The sequence below is a fragment of the Hirsutella rhossiliensis genome, assembly GCF_020360975.1.
Source record: "Hirsutella rhossiliensis strain HR02 chromosome Unknown scaffold00014, whole genome shotgun sequence".
NCBI lineage: Eukaryota > Fungi > Ascomycota > Sordariomycetes > Hypocreales > Ophiocordycipitaceae > Hirsutella > Hirsutella rhossiliensis.
Genome location: NW_025408680.1, coordinates 351937 through 372319, shown reverse-complemented (window position 1 = coordinate 372319; position 20383 = coordinate 351937). Strand labels below are relative to the sequence as shown.

Sequence of the window (20383 nt, the reverse complement as noted above, 5' to 3'; positions counted from 1 at the left end):
GTGCACCGCAACTTGCATCGCCCGCCTGGCGCAGAGGCCGGACGCGGGAGGCGCCCGGACAAGGAGATATCCATCCGGCCACGTGCGGTCTAGACCGTGGTCTCGGCCGGAGATGTTATTTGCCACGCTATTTTCTGCAGCGTCGAATAGGAGGGAGGGCGGCGAGACGGAGAGGCGGCGGGACGGGACATGGAGTGGGAGCGGTGACGCCAGCGCCAACAACGGCCAAGCCAGGAGTCCATGGCCATCGTCACAGTCGAGAACCGGTCTCAGGATGACGACTAGGACGGGTTACCATAGGGGCGGAGCAGGCAAGGGGGTGGGGATGAGGAGGAAGAGGCAAATATCCAGGATGTGTGTGTGGAGGGGGAAGGCGGACGTCTATCAATAGGCCGGAGAAGGGGGGCGAACGGGGGGAGGGGGGGTGCAGATCTGTGAAGATCCGCGCCTGGCCTCGCAACATGAAGCCTATCCCAGCTGATGGGGAAATAGGCATTCCGTGGTGCCTGCAGCATGGTAAGAGAGAGCAGCTGCGTGCAATAGATACATGCTGAATCCTCGTGCAGCGGGGGAAGCCCGTCGGGGAGTCCAACGGGGAGGGGCCATGCACGGCTGCGTTGCGGTAAGGGCAAGGATATGCACCAGGCGAGGATGAAGTCGTGAGCTGGATGTATGTAGGCGAGGATGGATATGCACGAGGGTCGAAGCATGCCAGGCAAGGTGTCCATCCCGAAGGCCTGCAGCGGCGCGTCGACCTGCTGCTGCCGGGCACGCATCAAGCATACAACGAAGAAGGCCCTCGGAGCTCCTCATCATGTAACTAGATTGTAAACGTAAACTAAATACCATACATACACTTGGCCTAGGAAAAGCCGAGAACTCGGAAAGCAGTGAAGCACAAAGGCCGGCACTTCTCAGTTCTCACCCCCCCCCCCCCCCCCTCCCTCCCTGGACCGTCAGCAGCCACCACCGCGCCGTTGTCCGTCCACGTCGACGGCTGCGAGACAAGGCAAGACAGGGATCACATCGCCCACACGCTTGCTACCCAAGCTCTCCCGAGGTCCCGACCGGGGCGCATGTGGCCTCGGGGGATTGCTAAGCCGAGCGGGAGGCGGACGGGCCCGCCCTGCCCTAGACGACGGGGACCCACACGAGGCGGAACTTGATGGGGCGGTCGTGGCGAGGCCGTGGCGAGGCATGTGCAGTTGTCGGGCAACGGGTGGTGAAAAGGAGAAAGGGGGGCGGAGATGAGATGAAGTCTCCCGAGGACGGTGCTGTACCCAATGGGACCAATCCTCTGCTTGAAGTGCATCCCGAGGACGGGGAGTCGGAGACCCACTAAGCCCGAAGATTTCCTTGGCCTTCCTTGGCCTGCCTGCATCCGCTTGTATGTATAACTATCTCTTGTTTTGTTCTCCATTCTCCCCGGCACACGCCAGTCCAACAAAGAAGAAGCTTGGCCGTTCTTGGCATCGCCACTGTCGATGGGCCTGCGTCGATTCCACGTTGCAATGACGGCGCTCCTGCGTCAGGTGACAGCGAGGCAAAAAAGGCCTTGCATGTCGTGCAGATCGCCGTAAGCGAGCCGACGGCTTCGTGTTGATGGCGTCATTATTATTATTATTATTATTATTATTGTATTTTCCGTCCAGCGACCTTTAGGTCGCTCAGGTCCCCGAGACGGGGCACAGGACGTGCTGAGCTGCTGGAAGTCTACTATCGCGGAGTAGGCCCACAATACGCGAAACGAAACGAGTACCAATCCGCGTCTTCTGCCCCTTCCACAGAACGTAAACAATCCACCATTCAGCATTTCATCGGCTCAAAGGCGCTTCTTTGCTCAGCCTGCTGCCCGTCAGCGGGACGTTCAGGCGCGACAGCCATGTCTTTCGTTTTGGCCTCACAGGGCCGGTTCCGAGAGCACCCTCCGCCCGGCCGAGTCGGGTAAGAGAAAATGGTGTGTGTGCAAACAAAGGGAAGGGAAGGAGGAAAGCGGTTGCTGCCGCCTAGTGGCGAGGGCAGATCGTTCCAAAGAACGAGCTTGCCTTCGCCACCTTGACGAACTGGTCGAAGTCTCTGCCTATTGCTCGGTTGACCGCCGCGCTCGGTGAGGGTGCCAACCTCATCCGATGTCGCGGCGCGATCTTCCGGCAATAGAAGAGATGCTTTGGTTCTTTTCGTCGACCACATGAGCACGTCAGTCGCGCATCGTCGTGGTTCAACCTTTCGTGGTAATCAGCGAAGTCCCCGTGGTGGGTTCTTGCTGCGAGCAGATGGTGGAGCAGAGGTCGTGGAATGGTAAGTTCTGGCGGGCAGCCAGTCGTGGCATCGAGGTCGAGGACCCTGTACTGTTGGGGTGCAGAAACTTCCCACCAGTGTTGATGGCGTCTCGTGCATTACACGGGTGGTCCAGGGTAGCTGGCTCTGCCAGTGGCTCGCTTACACAAGACATTGTGTGTGCCTGGGACAACGCCACTCATGTGATGAGAGAAGCGAGGCACACGCCGGGTGGGTTGTGTTAGACAAGGTTGAAGCCAGTCATGATGGTGATTGATACATCTTGAATGCCAAAACTGCCCGCCCAATGTCCAGCCAGTCAACGGGGTTGGTCAAGGGGGAAGCCCATACTCACCCACTGCGACATGTATCGAGGGTTTGATCAGCATCTCTCATTCAATGGCCATCAATGGCCATCGACACTCATACAAACCTATCTAGCTGTCCGTTCCCTGTCTGTGCACAAAGGAGGAGGAGAAAAAGAAGTAAAGAAACGTCCAACGCCTCTGTCTATCCGCGTACGTGGTACTTCGTAGCCTCTCCTCAGTTCGCAGGCCGAAGAGGGCAACTACCCCTCCACCGCCAAGGTCAAGATAAGCCGATAAGAGTTGTGAGCTTGTCCCGTCCTTTCTCCGGCGCAATGACAGGCAGGACTGACATTCATCCACCCATCGTCACCGCCGACACAATCCTCCTCCCAAACCATCACCACCATCTACCCTCTGCGCCCACGCCCCCAATGTCCGACAGACCAACGTATCGAGGTGGACGCGGCGGCGGCGGCGGCGTCCGCGGTGGCCGGGGCGGAGCAGGCGGCCGTGGGGGAGCTGCCGCCGACAAGGGCGAGCGGCCCAAGAAGGAAAACATTCTCGACCTGGCAAAGTACATGGACAAGCAGATCAACGTCAAGTTCAACGGCGGGCGTGAAGGTGAGTGCGCGCGCAGCCATCGTCATATACCGTGGTCGCGCAAGCGCATTTGCTAACCGGATAAAAAACCGACAAATAGTCAAGGGCACGCTCAAGGGCTACGACGCTCTCATGAACCTTGTCCTCGACGACGTCCAGGAGACAGTCCGCGGTGAGCTCCTTCCCAGCCAAGCACGCACGGCCAAACTGGACAAAAAGAAAAACCGCCGAACAAAATAACGATGCTAACGCCCCTCCGCAGACGACGAAGGAAACGAATCCACCCGACCCCTCGGCCTCGTCGTCGCCCGCGGCACCCTCCTCGTCGTCATCACCCCCGTTGACGGCAGCGAGCCCATCGCCAACCCCTTTGCGCAGCCCGACGAGGCATCTTGACGTCACCCCCTTGGCGGGGTTGGATTTGGATACCCAGTAACCGACGCCGATGCGCCATGTGCACCCCATATCTCGGCCACGATGCGCGCCTGGACCCGCCCCCTCCTGTTCGGAGAGGCGGGAAGCTCGAGGCTTTCTGTCTGGATGGGGGAATAAGTACACAGAGCGGATAAGATGGAATGACCATGTGCATGCAGTGCCAGAGGGCTGCCACGACGACCAGCGGCCATCTTTGCGTCGCAGGCCTGTTGCCGTATACTAGCACCAGAGCCATCTCGCAGTTGCGCAATCGACACAGCTGGCAGGTTGCACATATCTGCTAGTATCGACGGCCTTCAACTACCAGACAGGGGCACTGAATCAGGGGCTGGCCACGTCATGAACATATGCTACTATTCCAATGATTCCTGCCTACTCTCCTCACCTGTCGCTTTGCTCGCTCGCCTGACTCTGCATGGATATGCTCGAACTGACCTCTCTCCGCATGGCCCCCCATCTCTGACACTCAACTCTGCCGTTTCCGATAATGTGACATCTAGCAAGCGCAGGGCGGCGCGGCACATCCTGCCATGTCACCACCTCCTACCACAGTCGGTCTGATGCTCATCCTCGCACCTCCTTGGGAGAAGAGCAAAACCATCAGTTGACATGTCGAGTGCATGGATCCAAGTCGTCCTCTTGTAGCCAACTCTTGTGGCCGCATCACCCTCTCCTCCAGCAAATCCCACCTGGCACCGACAGCAAAGTGGACCTGGGTCAATCGTCGCCGGCTCCGCTAAGAGGGGGAAGGCTGGGGAATTCTCAACCTGACTTGTGCCGGCCGTTTGCGACCCGGATGCGCCTGCCTCCTCGGACTCTGCACCCGGGCCCGACTAGAAGCCCCTCCCTTGCTTGCTCCCCTTGAGCAGCTCTCCAAAAGCATTGCCCAGCTGCTTCTTCAGCTCCTTATAGCTGACGAGGAAGCTGGTCTGCTCGTCGCGGCTCGTCAGGCAGATTCTCTCGTCCGTGCCCGCGTCGAGGCGGTTGAGGCACCGAATCATGTGCCCGAGATCCAGGACCGGGTTTCCATTGCTGTCGACCTGGTGAAAGACGTAGTCTCGGAACAGCTTCAGCATGTATCGCTCTCCATTCTCGGACCAAGCTCGGTCGCCGTCAAACTCGTGACGCTCGTTGACGGCGCCCAGCTTCATTAGTAGACGTGCAATGCGGCCATTCTCCAGCTCCCGGAAGAGCCCCGCGTTGAGCTCATCGGCCTTGTGTTGGCTCTGGTCGAGTGCGGCGACAATGTGGCCGGCGATGCCCCGGACAAACTCGTCGATCGTCTTTGGGGTCGGTGCTTGCTGGGGAGTCAGAAGCCAGACAATGGTGTCCCGCAGCTCCGTTGAGTATGACCGGCTCATCTGCTCTACCGATGCGTTGAGGTTGGTGAGCTGCACCGGCGGCGTACTCGCGGCGAGGCACAGCATGGTGCGGCCAAACTGCAAAAAGTCTTCTTGCTGCAGCTCGTGCACAGGTCGCCGCAGATCAAACTGGACGACGTCGAGCACCGAGCACGCGTTGAGCCGGATCCTGTTCTTGTCCGTCAGGATGATTTTGCTCACATCGATGCACCGTGCAGCTAGGTTGACGGAATGGATAGCCCTGAGCGCGTTGGCGATCTGGGAGATGTAGGCCCACAGGACCGGCTCGGGGATCGGCCCTTTTGGCTGGAATCGGTTGCCGGCGCCGGCGCCTGGGGTGAGGTGAGCCTCGGCAAGCGTCTTGGATATCGGGTGATAATCTTGAACGAAAATCAGGGAGCTGTCCCCAAACGCCCTGGCGGTGAAGGCGTCGTGTATCGTCACCACGTTGGCATTGTCAATCTTCCTCCATTCCTTGACGGACCGGATGGCGTGTTCATTGGTAAGCCGGAAGCCTTCGAGCCGTCTGAGGCAATACAGGTGTCCGGTCTTGGAAGAGGTTGCCTTGTAGACCCAGCTGGGATAGCCAAAAATGTTTGCGTTCTTCCTGTGGGTCGTGTCCAGAGCAACGAGCGAGTGGTAGTTGTCCAGCTGGGGTAGCTGGGAATTTGGTATAATCTGCAGTGAGGCTTCAGCCTTTTTCTGAAGCTCCTCTCGGATCTTCTCGGGGAGGAAAAAGTCGTGCGTCATCCGGTGGTACGGCATCAGATCCTCCCGGTGCGGGCCAACGGGGGCATAGAGGTGGTGCTGGAGCGGCTGGAGAGGTGTAGTAAAGGCGCCCTGCGGTTGGAAAAAGGACGAGCTGCCGGCCATGGCGCCGTGGTCGTCGGCATAAGGGTTGTAAGGGGCCGCGGGTAGGCTTTGGCCGACGGCCGCCATAGCGAAGGGGTCATAGGGTACGGCGGCGTCTTGCGCGGATCCATTTACGCCAGTCTGACTGGTTTAGCGAGGATCACATGGGCCGAGAACAGCATCTCACCTGCGAGCTCACATCAAAGCTCGGCGTGAATTCGCGGATGGCAGCTGGGTTGAAAACCGCTGCTTCGGGGTCTGCTGGAGCTAGGACGGGGGCGCCGGCTGGACCGCAAGTCAGCAAACGGGAGCGCCGTAGTATATGCGCGTGTTGGTGGCAAGCATACCGCCCAAGGCTCGAGGAGTAAAAGCTGGCGCACTCGCAGCTTGCGTGGGGATGGTGGCCTTTCTGACCAGAGGGGGGGGTTGGATGCTTGCAGGGGTAAATGACGGAGATTCGACGTTGAGAGCCCTTTTGGACCTGTGAATCAAACGTCAGCGATACAGCAGCGCAGATGACGGACGTCGATTAAACCACGTCTTTGGCCATGGCGGATACGCAACTTGACTGCCACGAACGCAACGCCACGTATGGCGCATGCCGCTATCCGCTAGAACGGCTCATGGGCGCACGGATATCGCCAACCAAAACGTGCTGCCAGGCCACGTAGTCGAGGATGAACTCACATGTCGGATTGGGTTCCATTGTTATTATTCTTGTTTAGATCGTGGGAAAAGGTGCATCCCTGGTCTTCGTAACGACAATGCCCGTAGATGAGGACGTTTCGGCAGAGCGTTTCTTTGTTTTCTGGCGGCGGTTGAATGTCAGCGGACTCGAGACGGCAGGCTCGGGCGTGAGTGACGAGGGCGACGTACCTCGCGTCTTGGGCCTCGGAGACCCGACCTGACGACGTAGATCGGTCTGAGGGAACCGCGAAGTCGCCATTGTCAAATAGCGATGCTAGGGAGAGCGCCGTCCTCTGGACCCGGTCTACAGCGTCTGCACGAGCGTCAGCCTCCAAGCCCGACCAATCCAGGAACGTCACGCCAGTCAAGAGCCTCGTCCCCGACCGGCAAGTCGAGGCATAACCCTGGCGGGTCGGTGCGTGACGGTGGACGGGTGCGCAAAGACGAACCTTGGTGCGGCAAGGCTCTGCCATGGCTCAATTGGTCGCCTCGGCGTCGCGCCCATGGAGAAGAGAGCCAGGCGCGCAAGAGCTGCGGGAGGGCGCGGCTCAGTTGAGGAGCGCGGAAAGGGATCGGCGCGGGCGAATGCGGGCGATGGAGGAATCTGAGATGAGGCTGCAACGGAATGCAGCTGGTGATAATCCGTCGTCGCCGGTGGTGTTTCGCGTTGGTGGGGCGCGAGTTCGGGGCCACAAGGCGGAGGAGAGGGGGAGAGGACGCTGGCCCTGGTCCACCGAGTACCTGTGGACCGAGAGTTACTCGGTGGTGGTCATTGCGGAGGTGTGCAGGCAAGTAACTGAGCCTGATCGATACCTACCAAGATGCCTGCGTGAGGGAGGCTACGGTACGCCAAAGGCACCTGGAACCTTGCTTGCACCCGGCCGCCTGGAGCGGCGGCTACGCCTGCTAAAAGTTTGGGGGACGTTGCGTGGAAATGTCTCTGCCAGTCTTTGTTTGAATGATGATGAGAGACATTGCGTCAAAGACATGTTTTGGTGCTCAAAAACTCTCATCTTAGCCGATGCTGAGATGCGCTCTGCCAAACTCCCAGTAGCAGGGAGGAGGTACCTGCCAGGTACTTCTCTAGGCCGCTTCGCCCGCAGTATCCGCAGATCTTGGTGCAGCAGAGACTCGATAGATCTGGGTACGTAGCTCAAGACTGCCTGTAAAGCATGGAGGAACTGGTATCATTGCATGCAGCCTTCGGGGTCCGGCAGCCGTTTGAGAAAAGCATTGCTCAGTCTGGAGACGAGCACCTGGTCGAGGAACAGGCTTTTGAGCAGAGCATCATCGCTCGGCGCTCGTCTAGAGAGTTGGGTCGCCTCGCCGGTGGAGATGGATGGTGAATGCGTAGGTATTTAAAACACTCGGTCGGATCAGTGCAAAGGTGCGTTATAAGCAATTTCTACAAGAGATGAAACCTCCGATATGCCGTCGGCTTGCATCCAGTCTATGGAAATCGCGTTGAATCTGCCCGCCATTTGTTGGGTGGCTTCCGTCACCTTTACTGAGCGCGCACGGGCCACCTGCAGCCAAACAAGTACCGAATGGGGACGGAAGGCCGTACAGTGCGTCTGTGGTAACGTGTAAGTACTTGGCTGTCTTGCTTCCATCACCACTCAAGCCACCACAGCCATCTGCAGACTCCAGCAGCTTAGCATCGGCCATCACAACAAGCCAGGCCGCCGCCTCGGCACTTGAAAACCCCTCCGGCCCCCCCAAAAGACAGATTTACTGCTGCCTCCGCGTATGCCCACAGAGCTTGCGACTCCCCTGCGCTACACCGAGGAGCCGAGGGTAGGCGACATGGCAGACGCCGACGCCGAGGGACAGCTGTCCGCAAGCCAACAAGAGGCTCTTGAGCAATACATCCAGGTCACCAACCAAGACGCCGCCGCTGCCGTGCCGCTGCTGCAGCGCTCGCAATGGAATGTTCAGGTATTACCCCGGGCCCTTGGCTGCCTGCGTCTTGCTCACCGCGCTCCAGATAGCCATCGCCAAGTTCTTTGACGGCGAAGGGCCCGATCCGGTGGCCGAGGCCATGTCCGCTCAACAGGCCCCACAGACGGCCGCCCGACACGAAAACCTCCAAGAAAGCCTCATGGCCTCGTCGGCCTGGCCGTCGCCGTCCTCGCGCAGAGACCGAACCGACCCCGCCCCCCGAATCGTTCCGCAACAGCCCGTCACGCACCGGTCACCGTGGCTCGTCGGCCTCTTGCTGACGCCCTTTGGCTGGGGCTGGCGCGCTGCCTCGACCCTGTTCCGCACCTTTTGCTACGTCCTGTCCTTTCTCCCCGCCTCGATACGCCCGCCGGCCCTCACGACGGGCTGGACGACTACGACGGGCCGCCGCATGCTCCTGCCCCGCGATACGGCCGCGAGATTCAAGCGCGAGTTCGACGAAGAGTACGGGCCCAACGAAGTCCAGTTCTTCGAGGGCGGGCTGGCGCAGGCGCACGATCTGGCCAAGAAGGAGCTCAGGTTCTTGCTGGTCCTGCTCATGTCGCCCGAGCACGACGACACGTCCTCCTTTGTCCGGGACACCCTCCTCAATCCCGAGATTGTCGAATTCATCAAGAACCCCGCAAACAACATTATCTTCTGGGGAGGCAACGTGCTGGACTCGGAAGCCTACCAAGCAGCGACCGAGTACAACTGCACAAAGTACCCCTTCTCGGCTCTGGTCTGCCTGACGCCCAAGGAAGGCAGCACGCGAATGGGCATCGTCAAGCGCCTGACGGGTCCCATGCCTCCAGCGACGTACTTGTCGGAGCTTCAGGGCGCCATGGAAAAGTACGGCGTCGACCTTGAGGGCGTGCGCGCCGAACGAACTGCGCAAGAGGTGTCCCGCAATATCCGGACGGAGCAAGACTCGGCGTACGAGAGATCCCTGGCCATTGACAGGGAACGCGCGCGAGAAAAGAGGGAGGCAGCTGCCGCGGCCGAGGAAGCCGAGAGGAGAGCACAGGAACAAGCGGACGCAGCGGCGCACGTGGCGGAGCGGCGGCAGCAGTGGAAGTCGTGGAGGGCGGCCAGGATCACGGCGGAGCCGGCGGCGGGCGACAACAAGGTGGTGCGAGTGGCCCTCAAGATGCCGGAGGAATCGGGAGCCGGACGCATCGTGCGGCGCTTCCCGCACGACGCACCCATGGAAGAGCTTTACGCCTTTGTAGAGTGCTTCGACGTGGCGCCGGAGCAGGCAGGGGAGGCCCGGCCAGACGGGTACGAGCACCTGTACACGTTCAGAATAGTGTCGACGCTGCCGCGGGTCGTCTATGAGCCCAGCACAACGGTCACCATGGGGGACAAGATTGGCAAGTCGGGGAACCTGATTGTGGAGAGCATGTCGCTTGAATCAGACGAGCCGGGCGAAGCAGGGCAAGAGGAGGACAGGGAGTAATTATGCATCAAGGCACAGGGATCTGATGCTTGACGGCGACGCCTCCCCCAGATGTGTGCGTCTCGGGATGAGGCCAGGTAGACGGATGAAACAGGGTGCGAGCCTGACAAATGACAGCTTCGAGAACTCGATGGACCCGCGGCGGCTAGTCATGTGCGGCGACGAGCCTCGGGCCAAGATGCATACGTAGTCGCCTGCGGGATGCGAAGGGGGGAGGATTGCGTAGAGCTGTGAGGCTGTGCAGGTGAGGGAGCGTAGGGCATCACCGATACACGCAAGTACCTGGCCGGCCGAGATAAAACCGTACACGAGGCATGTACTTGCTCGGTATCGTTTCTGCACGCCTCACCTCGTTACCGACTTTCCTTTCTGCCCATCATCGTCAACCAACCACCCCATCGACAAGACATCATCGGACGAGCGACAATCCAGGGGCAACGTCAGCGCCAAGATCCATCTGTGCGCAAAAGCGTCTGGAAGACCGGTGAGACTCTGGTTTTTCCTGCCCTGCGCCTCTTTTCTCCCTCCCTCTCTCTCCCTCTCTCTCCTCGTCTCTCTCACGCACGCCCAACGACGTCCTCATTTGGCTTCTGTCCGTCTCTCCGTCTCTCGCAAACTCTCCTCGTCCCGCCGACGACGACACGCGCACGACTGTATCATCCAGACGGTTGCCCCACGTGTGGAGCCCGACTGGTCGGGGGGCCGGCTTGGGGACGTTGCGGATCCACGACGACCCCTGCTTTTGCTTGCGCAGCACAACCACCACCACTGCGGAGGCGGCTGCTACCACGACACAGGAGAAGCGCGAACCCTCCGCGTCGTCTTTATCGGCTGTCCAGAACCCGCCATCCCGCGAATCCCGAGCCCCAAAGGTCCTCGTTTTCACTCTCCCCTCCACGGCGCCTCAACGGTCTGCTCCTCGACGACAGTACTTTGCCGTGGGCCCGTCGAGACGCCTCAACCGCTGCTTTGCTCCTCCGAGCGTCGCACAAGTCCGCCACGTCCTCGGTCGTGCGGATAGATACCCGCCACCATGAAGGCCATGAAGGGGCTCAGCATGAACAAGATGCTGGGAAGCATCAAGCGGAAAGCCGGCGGCAGTGCCTCGTCTTCTCCTAACCGTGAGTCCCCAAGCCAATGTGCCAGGAACTCGGTGACTGACAAGCCGCAGGCGGCTCCCAGGTCCTTGAGGTCCCGTCGGCCTCGGCCGCGACACCAGCAGATAACCCCGAAGTCACCGCCCACAACAGCGTGGTACGTGCCAGCCCCTCCCGGCCACTCCCTTCCCTATGCCCCGCTGACCCGAGTCTTGCAGAAAGCGTTTTGCGAGTCTGGCGGCAATGCCCAAAGCGACGAGGTCCTCTTCCTCCCCCCCATTGTCGACGCAGCCGAGTCGTCGCCCGCGGCCGCGGCCGAGTGCGCGCGCGTCATCCGCAAGTACCTCGGCAAGGACTACTTCTCGCGGCCCTCGTGGCAGTACAACGCCCTCATGCTGGTGCGCATATTGACCGACAACCCTGGCGAGACGTTTACAAGGAATCTCGACGACAAGTTTGCCGACACGGCCAAGTCCTTACTCAAGAACGCAAAGGACCTCGGTGTGCGGCAGCTCATGATGGAAACGCTCGACGACTTTGAGCACACCAAAGTGGACGACCCCAACCTCGGCGTGATGGTGCAGATGTGGAAGAAGGAAAAAGAAAAGGCGCTCAAGGACCAAGGAGTAAGACACGGCGGCACTGTCCTGCTCACTCGAAAGCTGACCCTGAATGCCAAGGGCCGCATGCCCCCGTTAGGACCGCGGCCATCCTTTGGGAGCCCTGCTTTTCAGTCCAACAGCAGCTCGCAAAATTATTTTGCCAAGTCCCACTCCAACAATCAGCTGCCCAACGCCGTCGAGCTGGCCAGCCGGCTCGAGGAGGCGCGGACCTCGGCCAAGCTGCTGGAGCAGGTCGTCATGAACACGCCGCCGGCCGAGATGATGCACAATGACCTGATCCGGGAGTTTGCCAACCGCTGCCTGAGCGCGTCGCGCAGTATACAGGGCTACATGACGTCGGAGAACCCGGCGCCCGACAATGACACCATGGAGAGCCTCATCGACACCAACGAGCAACTGCAGACGGCGCTCAACCAGCATCAACGCGCCGTCCTCAGCGCGCGGAAACAGCTGGGCCCCTCGGCCAGCCCGAGCGAGGAGGACGCGCCGCCGGTGCCTCGCGGATCGGACCGGGCGCGGGACCAGCAAACGGTAGTGCCCATGGCATCGGGAGCCGCCGGCGGCGGCTTCTTTGCCTCGGGCGGAAACGGCAAAGGCAAGCAAGCAGAGGTCTACAACCCGCCGGACGGGGCGCCGCCAAAACCACCTCGGCCTGGTCAGGGGCGAGCACGCGATGGCGACACGGCGGCGAATCCGTTTGAGGATCCCTTCACGGCCAGACAAGCAGGCGGCTCCAATGACGTTGGCCAGAACCCGAGCAAAAAGGAGGCGACGAACAGCGCACCTCGTCATCCGCCTCCTCAGCCTCCCCTGCCCCCTCCCCCTCCGCCGGGGCTCGAAGACGACGACGACCTATATGCAGCGACTCCAAAGAGCAAAAGATCCGTGTCCAAGTTCTAGCGGCCTTGCGGACGTAGATGGGGGCAGGGTGGGGTTTCTAGTGAGGATGGGTGCGAGCGCGGGCATGTCGAAGAAGACGCTGATCCTTTGTTGTTGCTGCTGTCCGAGTTGCTTTCCTCTGGCCTTGGCGACCTGTGAGCCTCGCAGCCATGTGCCGCGATTCCCTTTTGATTTTGCAGACGAGCGCGTCACTTCAGATGCGGGACACTGTGCGGCGGAATGACCGCGGGCAAGACTATTCCATAGCGCGAGCGCACCGCAAGGCATTTCAATATCACGCAAGTTGGTGTCGCGCCTTAGCCGACTGTCTGGCAGAGTGTGCATGCATCTTGACTATCTGTCCCCGTCTGGTAGCGTGGAAGAGGTTCGTGGACCTTGAAGCTGTCTGTGTACCACTCCATGCTTGTCATCGGCTCGGGCTCGGCTCGGCCGGGAGACGGGCGGGTCGGGGTCCGGAGAGGCCCGGCGCAGGCCCGAAGGTCCGCACGGGGCCATCGGGGAGCCGTGAAGCATGAGCATGCACGTCGTACACGCACGCAGCACCGGCATGCCGATTCCCACAGTGCGTAGCATGTATGTACTCGCCACTCGCCAAGAGAGTACATGTGAATACTCATTCAGTGCGCTCTGGACGGTGGTACAAGACGCATGGGATGCTCGCCTCGCACAGAGGGCGGCTGCTGGTCTCGGAGCGGATAACAGTGGGGGACGAGGGCACATACGAATAGATGATGCGGATACGGCGCTGCCTGCTTCGTACAAGGTGGTACCCGGCATGCAAAGGGGGAGGGGGCTTGTGGCAGGCGAGTTTCCAGGACGCCACCCGCGCGAGAGGGAGACGAATCATGCGAGCAGTGTGGTGAGGTGCGGCTCGTGTCTTGCATCTTGGCCTGACCTCGTCTGCGGCTCGCTTGTGGTCATGTTGACCTCCAACTCGGGGGCTATCACGATGGCTGTTGGATATACTTGTGTCGGTTGAATATCATGTCTGTCTCGCCATGCTTTCTGCGCTCGGCTCGGAGGCAGCTTACGGCCCCGTCTCTGCTCTCCTCGCCGCTATCCAGAGGCGGGAGCTTAACCACCATGGGTAAACAGGCCAGCCTTGCCCTGTGCACCGGTGAAGTTTGCTTGCATCGCCTCTCGTCGGCTATCCGTCCCCTGCTCTTCTCACGTATGTGCAGAAGCCCCGGATTCATACACTGCCGCTTCGGATGCTGTGCGAGCGAGCAGGCCGGGAGCTGGTTGGCAGGCTTCGCTGCACCGGGGGCAGGGGGCTGGCTGCTTGGGCCGCACTTGTGTGCGGAATGGCACATGCCATCGTCCCGTCCCGTCGCCGTCCCGGCGGCTGCTCTGCGTCGAGCCGGTTACGAGCAAAGCGGGTAGAGGATTAAGGAGTATGTGAAACTTTGCTGGTGCTGCTCTGTGCGGGTTTACCTGCTGCAGCCGAGCAGAAGGGCCGTGGCATTTGCCCCTGACGATCTAGGTCTCCGCCTGGTCGTGACTGTCCTGTACGGCAAAGGGGGCCCGGTTGCTTTGCTCCCTATCTCGAAGCCGATGCTTGCGAGCTATTGTCGGCTAGATGCTGGTGTTGGTGCTAATGTGATTCTGCCTCCATTGTTGCACGCCTTCTGGGTACACGTCGTGATTTATCCAGCCCGCATCGCCCTGCGCCCTGTAAGTGGAGTAGAGTCCTGGAAAGGGGGAGCCAGGAAGAGCAAGACGGAAGGGGAAACGAAGAAGCAACTGGAAGGCTGAGAAAGCGGTGGTGGTGGTGGAGGAAGGGGGGGAAGATGGCAGTCGCCGTTACGCTCTACCGCCTCCAGGGGGGGGAGCTGGCATCACCGGGACATGTAGGCCCTCAATAGCTCGGCCTCCTGCTTCACCGTGCTTGACCTGGCCTGCCTGGTAGAGAGGAGAGGGGCAGTGGAAAAGGGGGGTCAGGGAATCAGGGCCACGATGGCTGCGGAGTGACGGTAATTACTGAAGCATGGATACAAACGGAACCCCTCTTTGATGCCTGTTGCGTCTTCCAGCGTCTGCCTCTACGCACAGAACCCGTCCGGCTGGAGTTACTTGCCTCCCATTCTCAGGAACTCTGCTCCAGCGGCCCCCCCTCTTCCCCCCTGACAGGGGCCTCGGTCTACTTGTCAAGACGCCCCCAGCCTTCTCCGGCTCTCCTGCTCGACGGGATCCTCGGGCGAAGGTGGCCAGTAACACCGCGCGTGTCGTAGAAGCACGACGCCCCGACGCCCCAAAGATGCCTGGTTTGATATTTGGATTACGCAGGGAGTCTCGCTGCATTGGCATCACTCTGCCGCCGCTCCAGCTAGCAGCTACATGCATTCCCGAGGAAGGCAGTCAGACAGACAGACAGACAGACAGGCAAACGGCGGCGCCAACCACGAGCCCGTCCGTCCCGTCTCGACGCTGCGTCGGGGGGCCTGTTGCAGGCCTAGTGGCCTCTGGGCCCCGCGGGGTGCGTGATGCATGGGCGGAGCATCTGGATCCTTGGTGTGTCCTCTGCAGCACGGTTCCCACTTGGCAAGCGACATGGTGCTCCGGAGAGGCCACTAGGGCGGGCGTGTTGTCCAAAGGGTTCGAGAGAGTCTGGCAAGTGCTGGAGAAGGACAGGGCCGCCGAGTTGCCCCGTCTCGAGCGTCTCCCGCTTGCATCGGTTTCCGCCCCCCCTGAGCGAACTCTACGCTACAGCGCCCTCGGGATGAGAACCAGGTTTTTATTTTAGCGGCGCCGAAGCAACGCTCTCCCTCCCCGACCGTCTCGCAGCGGTGGTAGACTACTCGCCTGACGCGGTCAAGATCACCCTCGGCCTCGGTGGATGGGACTCTGAGCAGGAGAGCAGCCCGCGGGAGATTGTCGAGGAATCCAACGCACATACTGCCGAGCCGGTGCTATGAAAATCTCGACACGTCCTGGTCTCCCCGTACACGGCGGTGTAGCCAGCACTCCCCCCTCCCCTCCCCCTACGACACGGCAGCTGGCAGGTTTGCTGAGCACGAGGACTACAAGGAGGACGACGGCCCCGGGGCGCCACGTCGATGGAAACAGGCCACTTTGACGCGGGCCGGGCAGGAGGAGATGGGGACACGGGACGGGCAGGGGCCGACTGGCATGCTCCACGGAGGACAAGTTTCTCGACGGCTGACTTTGCTTCATCGGCGGACTGGCAGACCGAGAACAGGTGGCCGGTCGGCTTCAGGGGCTACCCTGCCGTGCATGTACGGCGGGCGGCGAGTTGGCGATGGGGGCTCTGGAGTTGTACGGGTCTGGTCCCAGGTTCCAGGTTCCAGGTTCCAGGTTCCAGCGGTATGGATTTATGAAATATGAATATGAAAGAACGTAAGAAGAGCATTCCACCACGATTCAAAATTTCAGATGAATCCATGAAAAAAGGCGTGTAATCAGAGCCGGTGAGCCCAAAGGCCCTTCGTATTCGCATCGTCACCTCCACAACCTCGGCCAGCCGGACATGGACACACACGCAGGCAGGGACACACACGCAGGCAGGGACCGGGCATGCGGCTCAACATGCGGATAAAGCCTGGCAGCGAGCGCGAGCGCAAAAGGGGCGGGCAAGTCGCCCTCTCCGCGCGGGCTTCAGCGCCCCCCCCACCGGCGTGCGCCTAGTAGCCGAGCTACAAGGCCTCTTGTACAGCGGGGACTCATGTGACCGCCGCGCCATGTGTGTGCGTCTTTAATTGGCGCGGGTGCATAAAAACCTTGATCCATCCCCGGTAGCCTCTACACGCCCGCGACCGCAGCCTCCGCCACACTCCACGGCGCCAGCCAAGTACTGCTCGGGAACCATGCACAAGCCAGCGATCCCGGGCCCAGGTTCCAACAGCACATGGACCCGGCCGTGGATGCGGTACGGCTCGATGACCAGGGGAGGTGCGTTTATATATACCGACAGACATATAGCAAAAAATACACATATATCAACAGAGCAGTTGTTGGCTGGCTGTGTGGGAAAAGGGAGCATTTTTTAATTAAGCTTTCGCCGCGCACACACGCTTAAGCGTTGCCGGCGCACCACAGGAGGCCGCCGCCCCGAGAGCCGTTGATCCGCGTCCATTCTTGAATCCCCATCCTCCTCGTCTGCCGTCTTCGACACAAGGCCATACGCAGTCGCCGGGCCTTGCGTCAACCCCGTCCCGTCCGGCGCCGAGACAGCCAGGCCCGGCCGGGATAAATAGAAGAAACAAGACTCCTCTCCTCCTACACTCTGCTAGTATCCCCCCCTCCCCCCTTCGCCAAGCCCCTAGCCCCCAAGCTGTCCATCCATTTCTCCGCCTCGCGTAGGCCGTGAGGCTCTCCGTACAGATGGGACCAGCTCCGCCAAGCCTATTCCCTCCGATGGCCCCAGGGATTCTTCACCTCTCCTCCCCTGAAGCGAGGAAAAGAACCGAATCAAGATCGCAAGCCAACCTTGGCGCCGCCAGTGCCCCCTTTCGTTCCCCCGGGATTCATCCCGCCCACGCGTACACACTCACACACTTACAAGCCAGGCCTCTCGCACGCCCCCTCACACCCTCCTCCCTCTCTCCGCCTGTCTCTCTTCCCATCAGCCGTCAAACCTTGTCCCCCTCCATCTCGTCTCCGGTGTCAGCGAGGGCCCCTCCTGCCAGCTCGCCATGCCCCATCCCTGGACGTATGAATATAGATCATATACCACACGGATATATAGTACCACTGGATCAGCAAACCATACTCACACACACGCCATCCCCGAATTGGACTCGCCCGTCCTTCTCCTCGGCGCGCTGATCCCCTCCTCATGGCGCCGTAGCTTGAGCGAGTGGCAGCCGACATGGCCAGGCGGGAAAAAGAAAGAAAAACAAGACGGACGCTACGTCAAGCCACGAGGGCCTTGAAAGGGGGCCAGACGTGCGAGGACAACAAGGGGGAAGTCACTTCAGGAGAGCCAGCCGCACACCGCATCGGGCACATCGTCAGATACTTTGGGCATGCTGTATGGAGAATACGGCTACCAAGACAAGCCAAGCTAGACAAACCCCCGTCCCCCAGGCCAACTCCTGACCAGCGCCGACGCAGCCGGCTTCACGCCCACCGCTTCTTCTGGCCGCAGCCGACCAAAAAACCAGAAACCGCAGCCCATCCAGCCCATCCCATGCATGCCCTCGACCCTTCCAGCCAGCCGTCAATTCAACGAGAAAAGGCACAAGTGGATTCGGAACCGTAGAATGGAAAAACGAAACTCGTTTGGCGCCGTGAGGCATATCCATCTTCTCCGCGAACAAAGGCAAGGAAAGGAAGTCGAAAAGTAAAAAAGACACGAGCACAATCAAGCCGAGACGCTCGTCGTCCCGTACCTGCTTGCGCAGAAGAGAACCCCCTCGACACCGTCACCGCCGTTGTGAGCGGGGGACCTACGCCTCGCCTCCAAGTCGACGGAACCAGAGCCCGTGACCCCGTCATCAAAACGCATCGAGCAAAAGGCAGGCGAGTCGAAATCGAGCAAATAGGGTGGGAAAGTAAAAGGTCCAAAATCGAAAGGGGCGAAAATCAAAAGGCGGCGTGGGGAATTAACAAGAAAACAAAAGTATCCGCGCCCGATTTTTGTTTGTTGCCAAACAGGTAGTTGTTCTAACCTTGGTATCGCCGTCCTGTACCGCTCAAAAGACCTCCCGAAAGGATTTCGGAATCAATCAGATGCTCAGTCCTCTCGTCAACGAGAAAGCACGCATCCCGCCGAGGGCCTTTCGATTTGCCACAAGAATCGTGCGCGCACAGCTCGATTGACCAACTGTCCGGCAGAGTCAACACACGCCTTCCCCCTCCTGTCCGCGCGACACCCCTCGTGGGTCGCTGCTCTGGCCAGTCGAGCTCAGCGGGAGCCGTTGGCGCTCTTGCTGTCCCGGGAATGATTCAGGCGGTCAATCATCGTCCTATCGATGTCGTTTTTCTCCACCAGGTTGCTCAGACTCATGACGGAGTGGCTCTGGGGCTGGCTGGTGGGAGGCGCCTGCTGCCGTGCGGGGGTCGACCCACCGCTCGACCCGTTTTGCGCCCTCGGCGATCGCCCACCTTGTCCCGACAGCTGGGGCAGCGCGGGAGCATTGCGAGGGCTCTGCCGGGGGGGCTGGTAGGGTAGGTGCGCCAGGCCGCCGGGGCTGCTGTTGTTGGAGAACTCGGCGGGCGACCTGCGGCGGGGCTCCTCCTCGGGCGCGCCGCCTCCTCTCGGCGGAGGCAGTCTGTAGCCCTCCTCGCGCTCCTCGGGCGTGCGCCTTCGCCTCCTGCCCGCCACCTGCGAGGCCTCGTCACCGTAGGAAGAGAAGGACTCGGTGGGAGACTGCGTCGGCGGCGGCGGCTGCTGCTGCTGCTGTTGCTGCTGCTGCGGAGGGTAAAAGTTGGGCGGAGGTCCTCCCGGCGGCGGGGGGCCGCCATGGTGCTGCGGCGGATAGGGATGGGCGACGGTGACGGGGCTCGGGGCCAGGGGTTGGCCGTATGCGCCGAACAGCTGGGTTCCCGGGGGCACGCCGCCCGGGACGGCGGACACGGGGATAAAGGCGGTCGAGGTCGATGAGGAGACGGGCTGGAAGATGCACTCCTGGTTCATGCGTGCACAGTTCTGACACTTGCCGCCCGGCGTATTTTGGTAGCCGCTGCAGCGGATCTGAAGAGCCAGTTAGCGACGGGCCCGTGCTATCTTGGAGAGGAGAGACGCGCGTGACACATACCTTGCGCTTCCTGCAATATCTGCACGCAATCGATGTTCGCTGTCGCGGAGCAGCCTGGGCCATGGCGGCGGCACTGCCGGCCGGCTGCGCAAACTCCTGGTAGGCACCCTGGGGTGGGCGCGGGTACCCATTCGGCGGGACGGGCCCCGAGGGCGGGCCGCGGTAGTAGTAGCCCTCGCCGGCGTACTGCTGTGGCTGGTGATGCTCGGGGTAGGGCCGGCGGTCGTCGTAGTAGGCGCCGCGCTGGTCGGGGGGCGGGTAGCCCGGCGAGCGGGGGTCGGAGGGGCTGGTCTGTAGAGGCGGCAGGTAGGTCGAGGGGGGTTGGCCGCCGGCGGTAGGAGGCGGGTAGCCGTTGACGGCGCTCGGCGAGGCGAAGCGAGGGTCGTGGGGGTAGCCACGGGCGGCGGGCGTAGGAGGCGGCTGGGGAGCTTGGGGTTGCGAGCCGTAGCCGGCAGCAGCGCGGGCCTCGTGGATCGAGGGGAGAGTGACGGTGGTAGCCATGGTGGCTCGAGGGCCTTCGGCTTGATGGTCGTCGGCCGGGTGGCGGGATGACGACGGGTGGTGCTTTTCCTCGGGGCGATTCTGCTGGGGACGGTCCTGTCGATGTCGGTCGTCGGCCATGCTATGCCTGTCGACGCCAAGGTGCGCAAGGCCGCACGTTACGGGGACAGCAGACCGCGGGTGAGGTCTGACGTTGGGCTCCTACTCAAACTGGACAGTGGCCAGGCGGCGAGGGCGCATTTGGTAGTCTGGAGGGAGCGACGGGCGCAGACGGGCGGGGGAGCCTCGGCGTTTACGGGCTGCGCAGACGGGGCGACGGACTCTTGTCCTCTGGCGTATAGAAGTAGGCGGAGAAGAGGGGAGTCGAGGTGGAAAGCTGACGTGGCCGTCGAGAGATCGTTTGCGAGCGAGAGATTCGATGACGGGGGCGAGGACGGAGTTGGGAGTAAGGCCGGCGGGGCGCGCGAGAGTGGTGGAGAGGAGCGCGCAGTCAACGAGGGGAGAGGCGTCCTTGGTAGGTGTCGGTCAGCGGGCGTATGCTTGCACAAGGCCAAGGTCCGAGGTCGCCGCAAGGCCAGGTGGTTGACGATGTCGCGAACCGAGTTTTGGCTGGTGGAGGAGGG

At 61.2% G+C, this 20383-nt stretch overlaps 5 protein-coding genes across 5 annotated transcripts; 3 read left to right on the top strand and 2 right to left on the bottom strand.

Annotated features, from left to right (window-relative positions):
• Window positions 1-3016: 3016 nt before the first annotated feature.
• On the top strand, window positions 3017-3581 carry HRG_09906 (LSM domain-containing protein; the record flags this gene model as incomplete). Its single annotated transcript, XM_044868377.1, has 3 exons — window positions 3017-3206; window positions 3286-3357; window positions 3448-3581. 3 exons carry the CDS (start codon window positions 3017-3019, stop codon window positions 3579-3581), a joined length of 396 nt encoding a protein of 131 aa, XP_044716374.1.
• Window positions 3582-4453: 872 nt separating this feature from the next.
• Window positions 4454-6779, bottom strand: HRG_09905 (PAB-dependent poly(A)-specific ribonuclease subunit; the record flags this gene model as incomplete). The annotated part of the gene is made up of 5 exons (XM_044868376.1): window positions 4454-5974; window positions 6021-6118; window positions 6181-6314; window positions 6521-6641; window positions 6710-6779. 5 exons carry the CDS (start codon window positions 6777-6779, stop codon window positions 4454-4456), a joined length of 1944 nt encoding a protein of 647 aa, XP_044716373.1.
• Window positions 6780-8269: 1490 nt separating this feature from the next.
• HRG_09904 (UBA-like domain-containing protein) lies at window positions 8270-9920 on the top strand (the record flags this gene model as incomplete). Its single annotated transcript, XM_044868375.1, has 2 exons — window positions 8270-8458; window positions 8508-9920. The coding sequence occupies 2 exons, from the start codon at window positions 8270-8272 to the stop codon at window positions 9918-9920; spliced, it is 1602 nt and encodes a 533-aa protein (XP_044716372.1).
• Window positions 9921-10953: 1033 nt separating this feature from the next.
• Window positions 10954-12540, top strand: HRG_09903 (GAT domain-containing protein; the record flags this gene model as incomplete). Its single annotated transcript, XM_044868374.1, has 4 exons — window positions 10954-11041; window positions 11140-11174; window positions 11236-11643; window positions 11698-12540. The coding sequence occupies 4 exons, from the start codon at window positions 10954-10956 to the stop codon at window positions 12538-12540; spliced, it is 1374 nt and encodes a 457-aa protein (XP_044716371.1).
• Window positions 12541-18406: 5866 nt separating this feature from the next.
• Window positions 18407-19880, bottom strand: HRG_09902 (fungal zn(2)-Cys(6) binuclear cluster domain-containing protein; the record flags this gene model as incomplete). The annotated part of the gene is made up of 2 exons (XM_044868373.1): window positions 18407-19195; window positions 19260-19880. The coding sequence occupies 2 exons, from the start codon at window positions 19878-19880 to the stop codon at window positions 18407-18409; spliced, it is 1410 nt and encodes a 469-aa protein (XP_044716370.1).
• Between the last annotated feature and the right edge of the window lie 503 nt (window positions 19881-20383).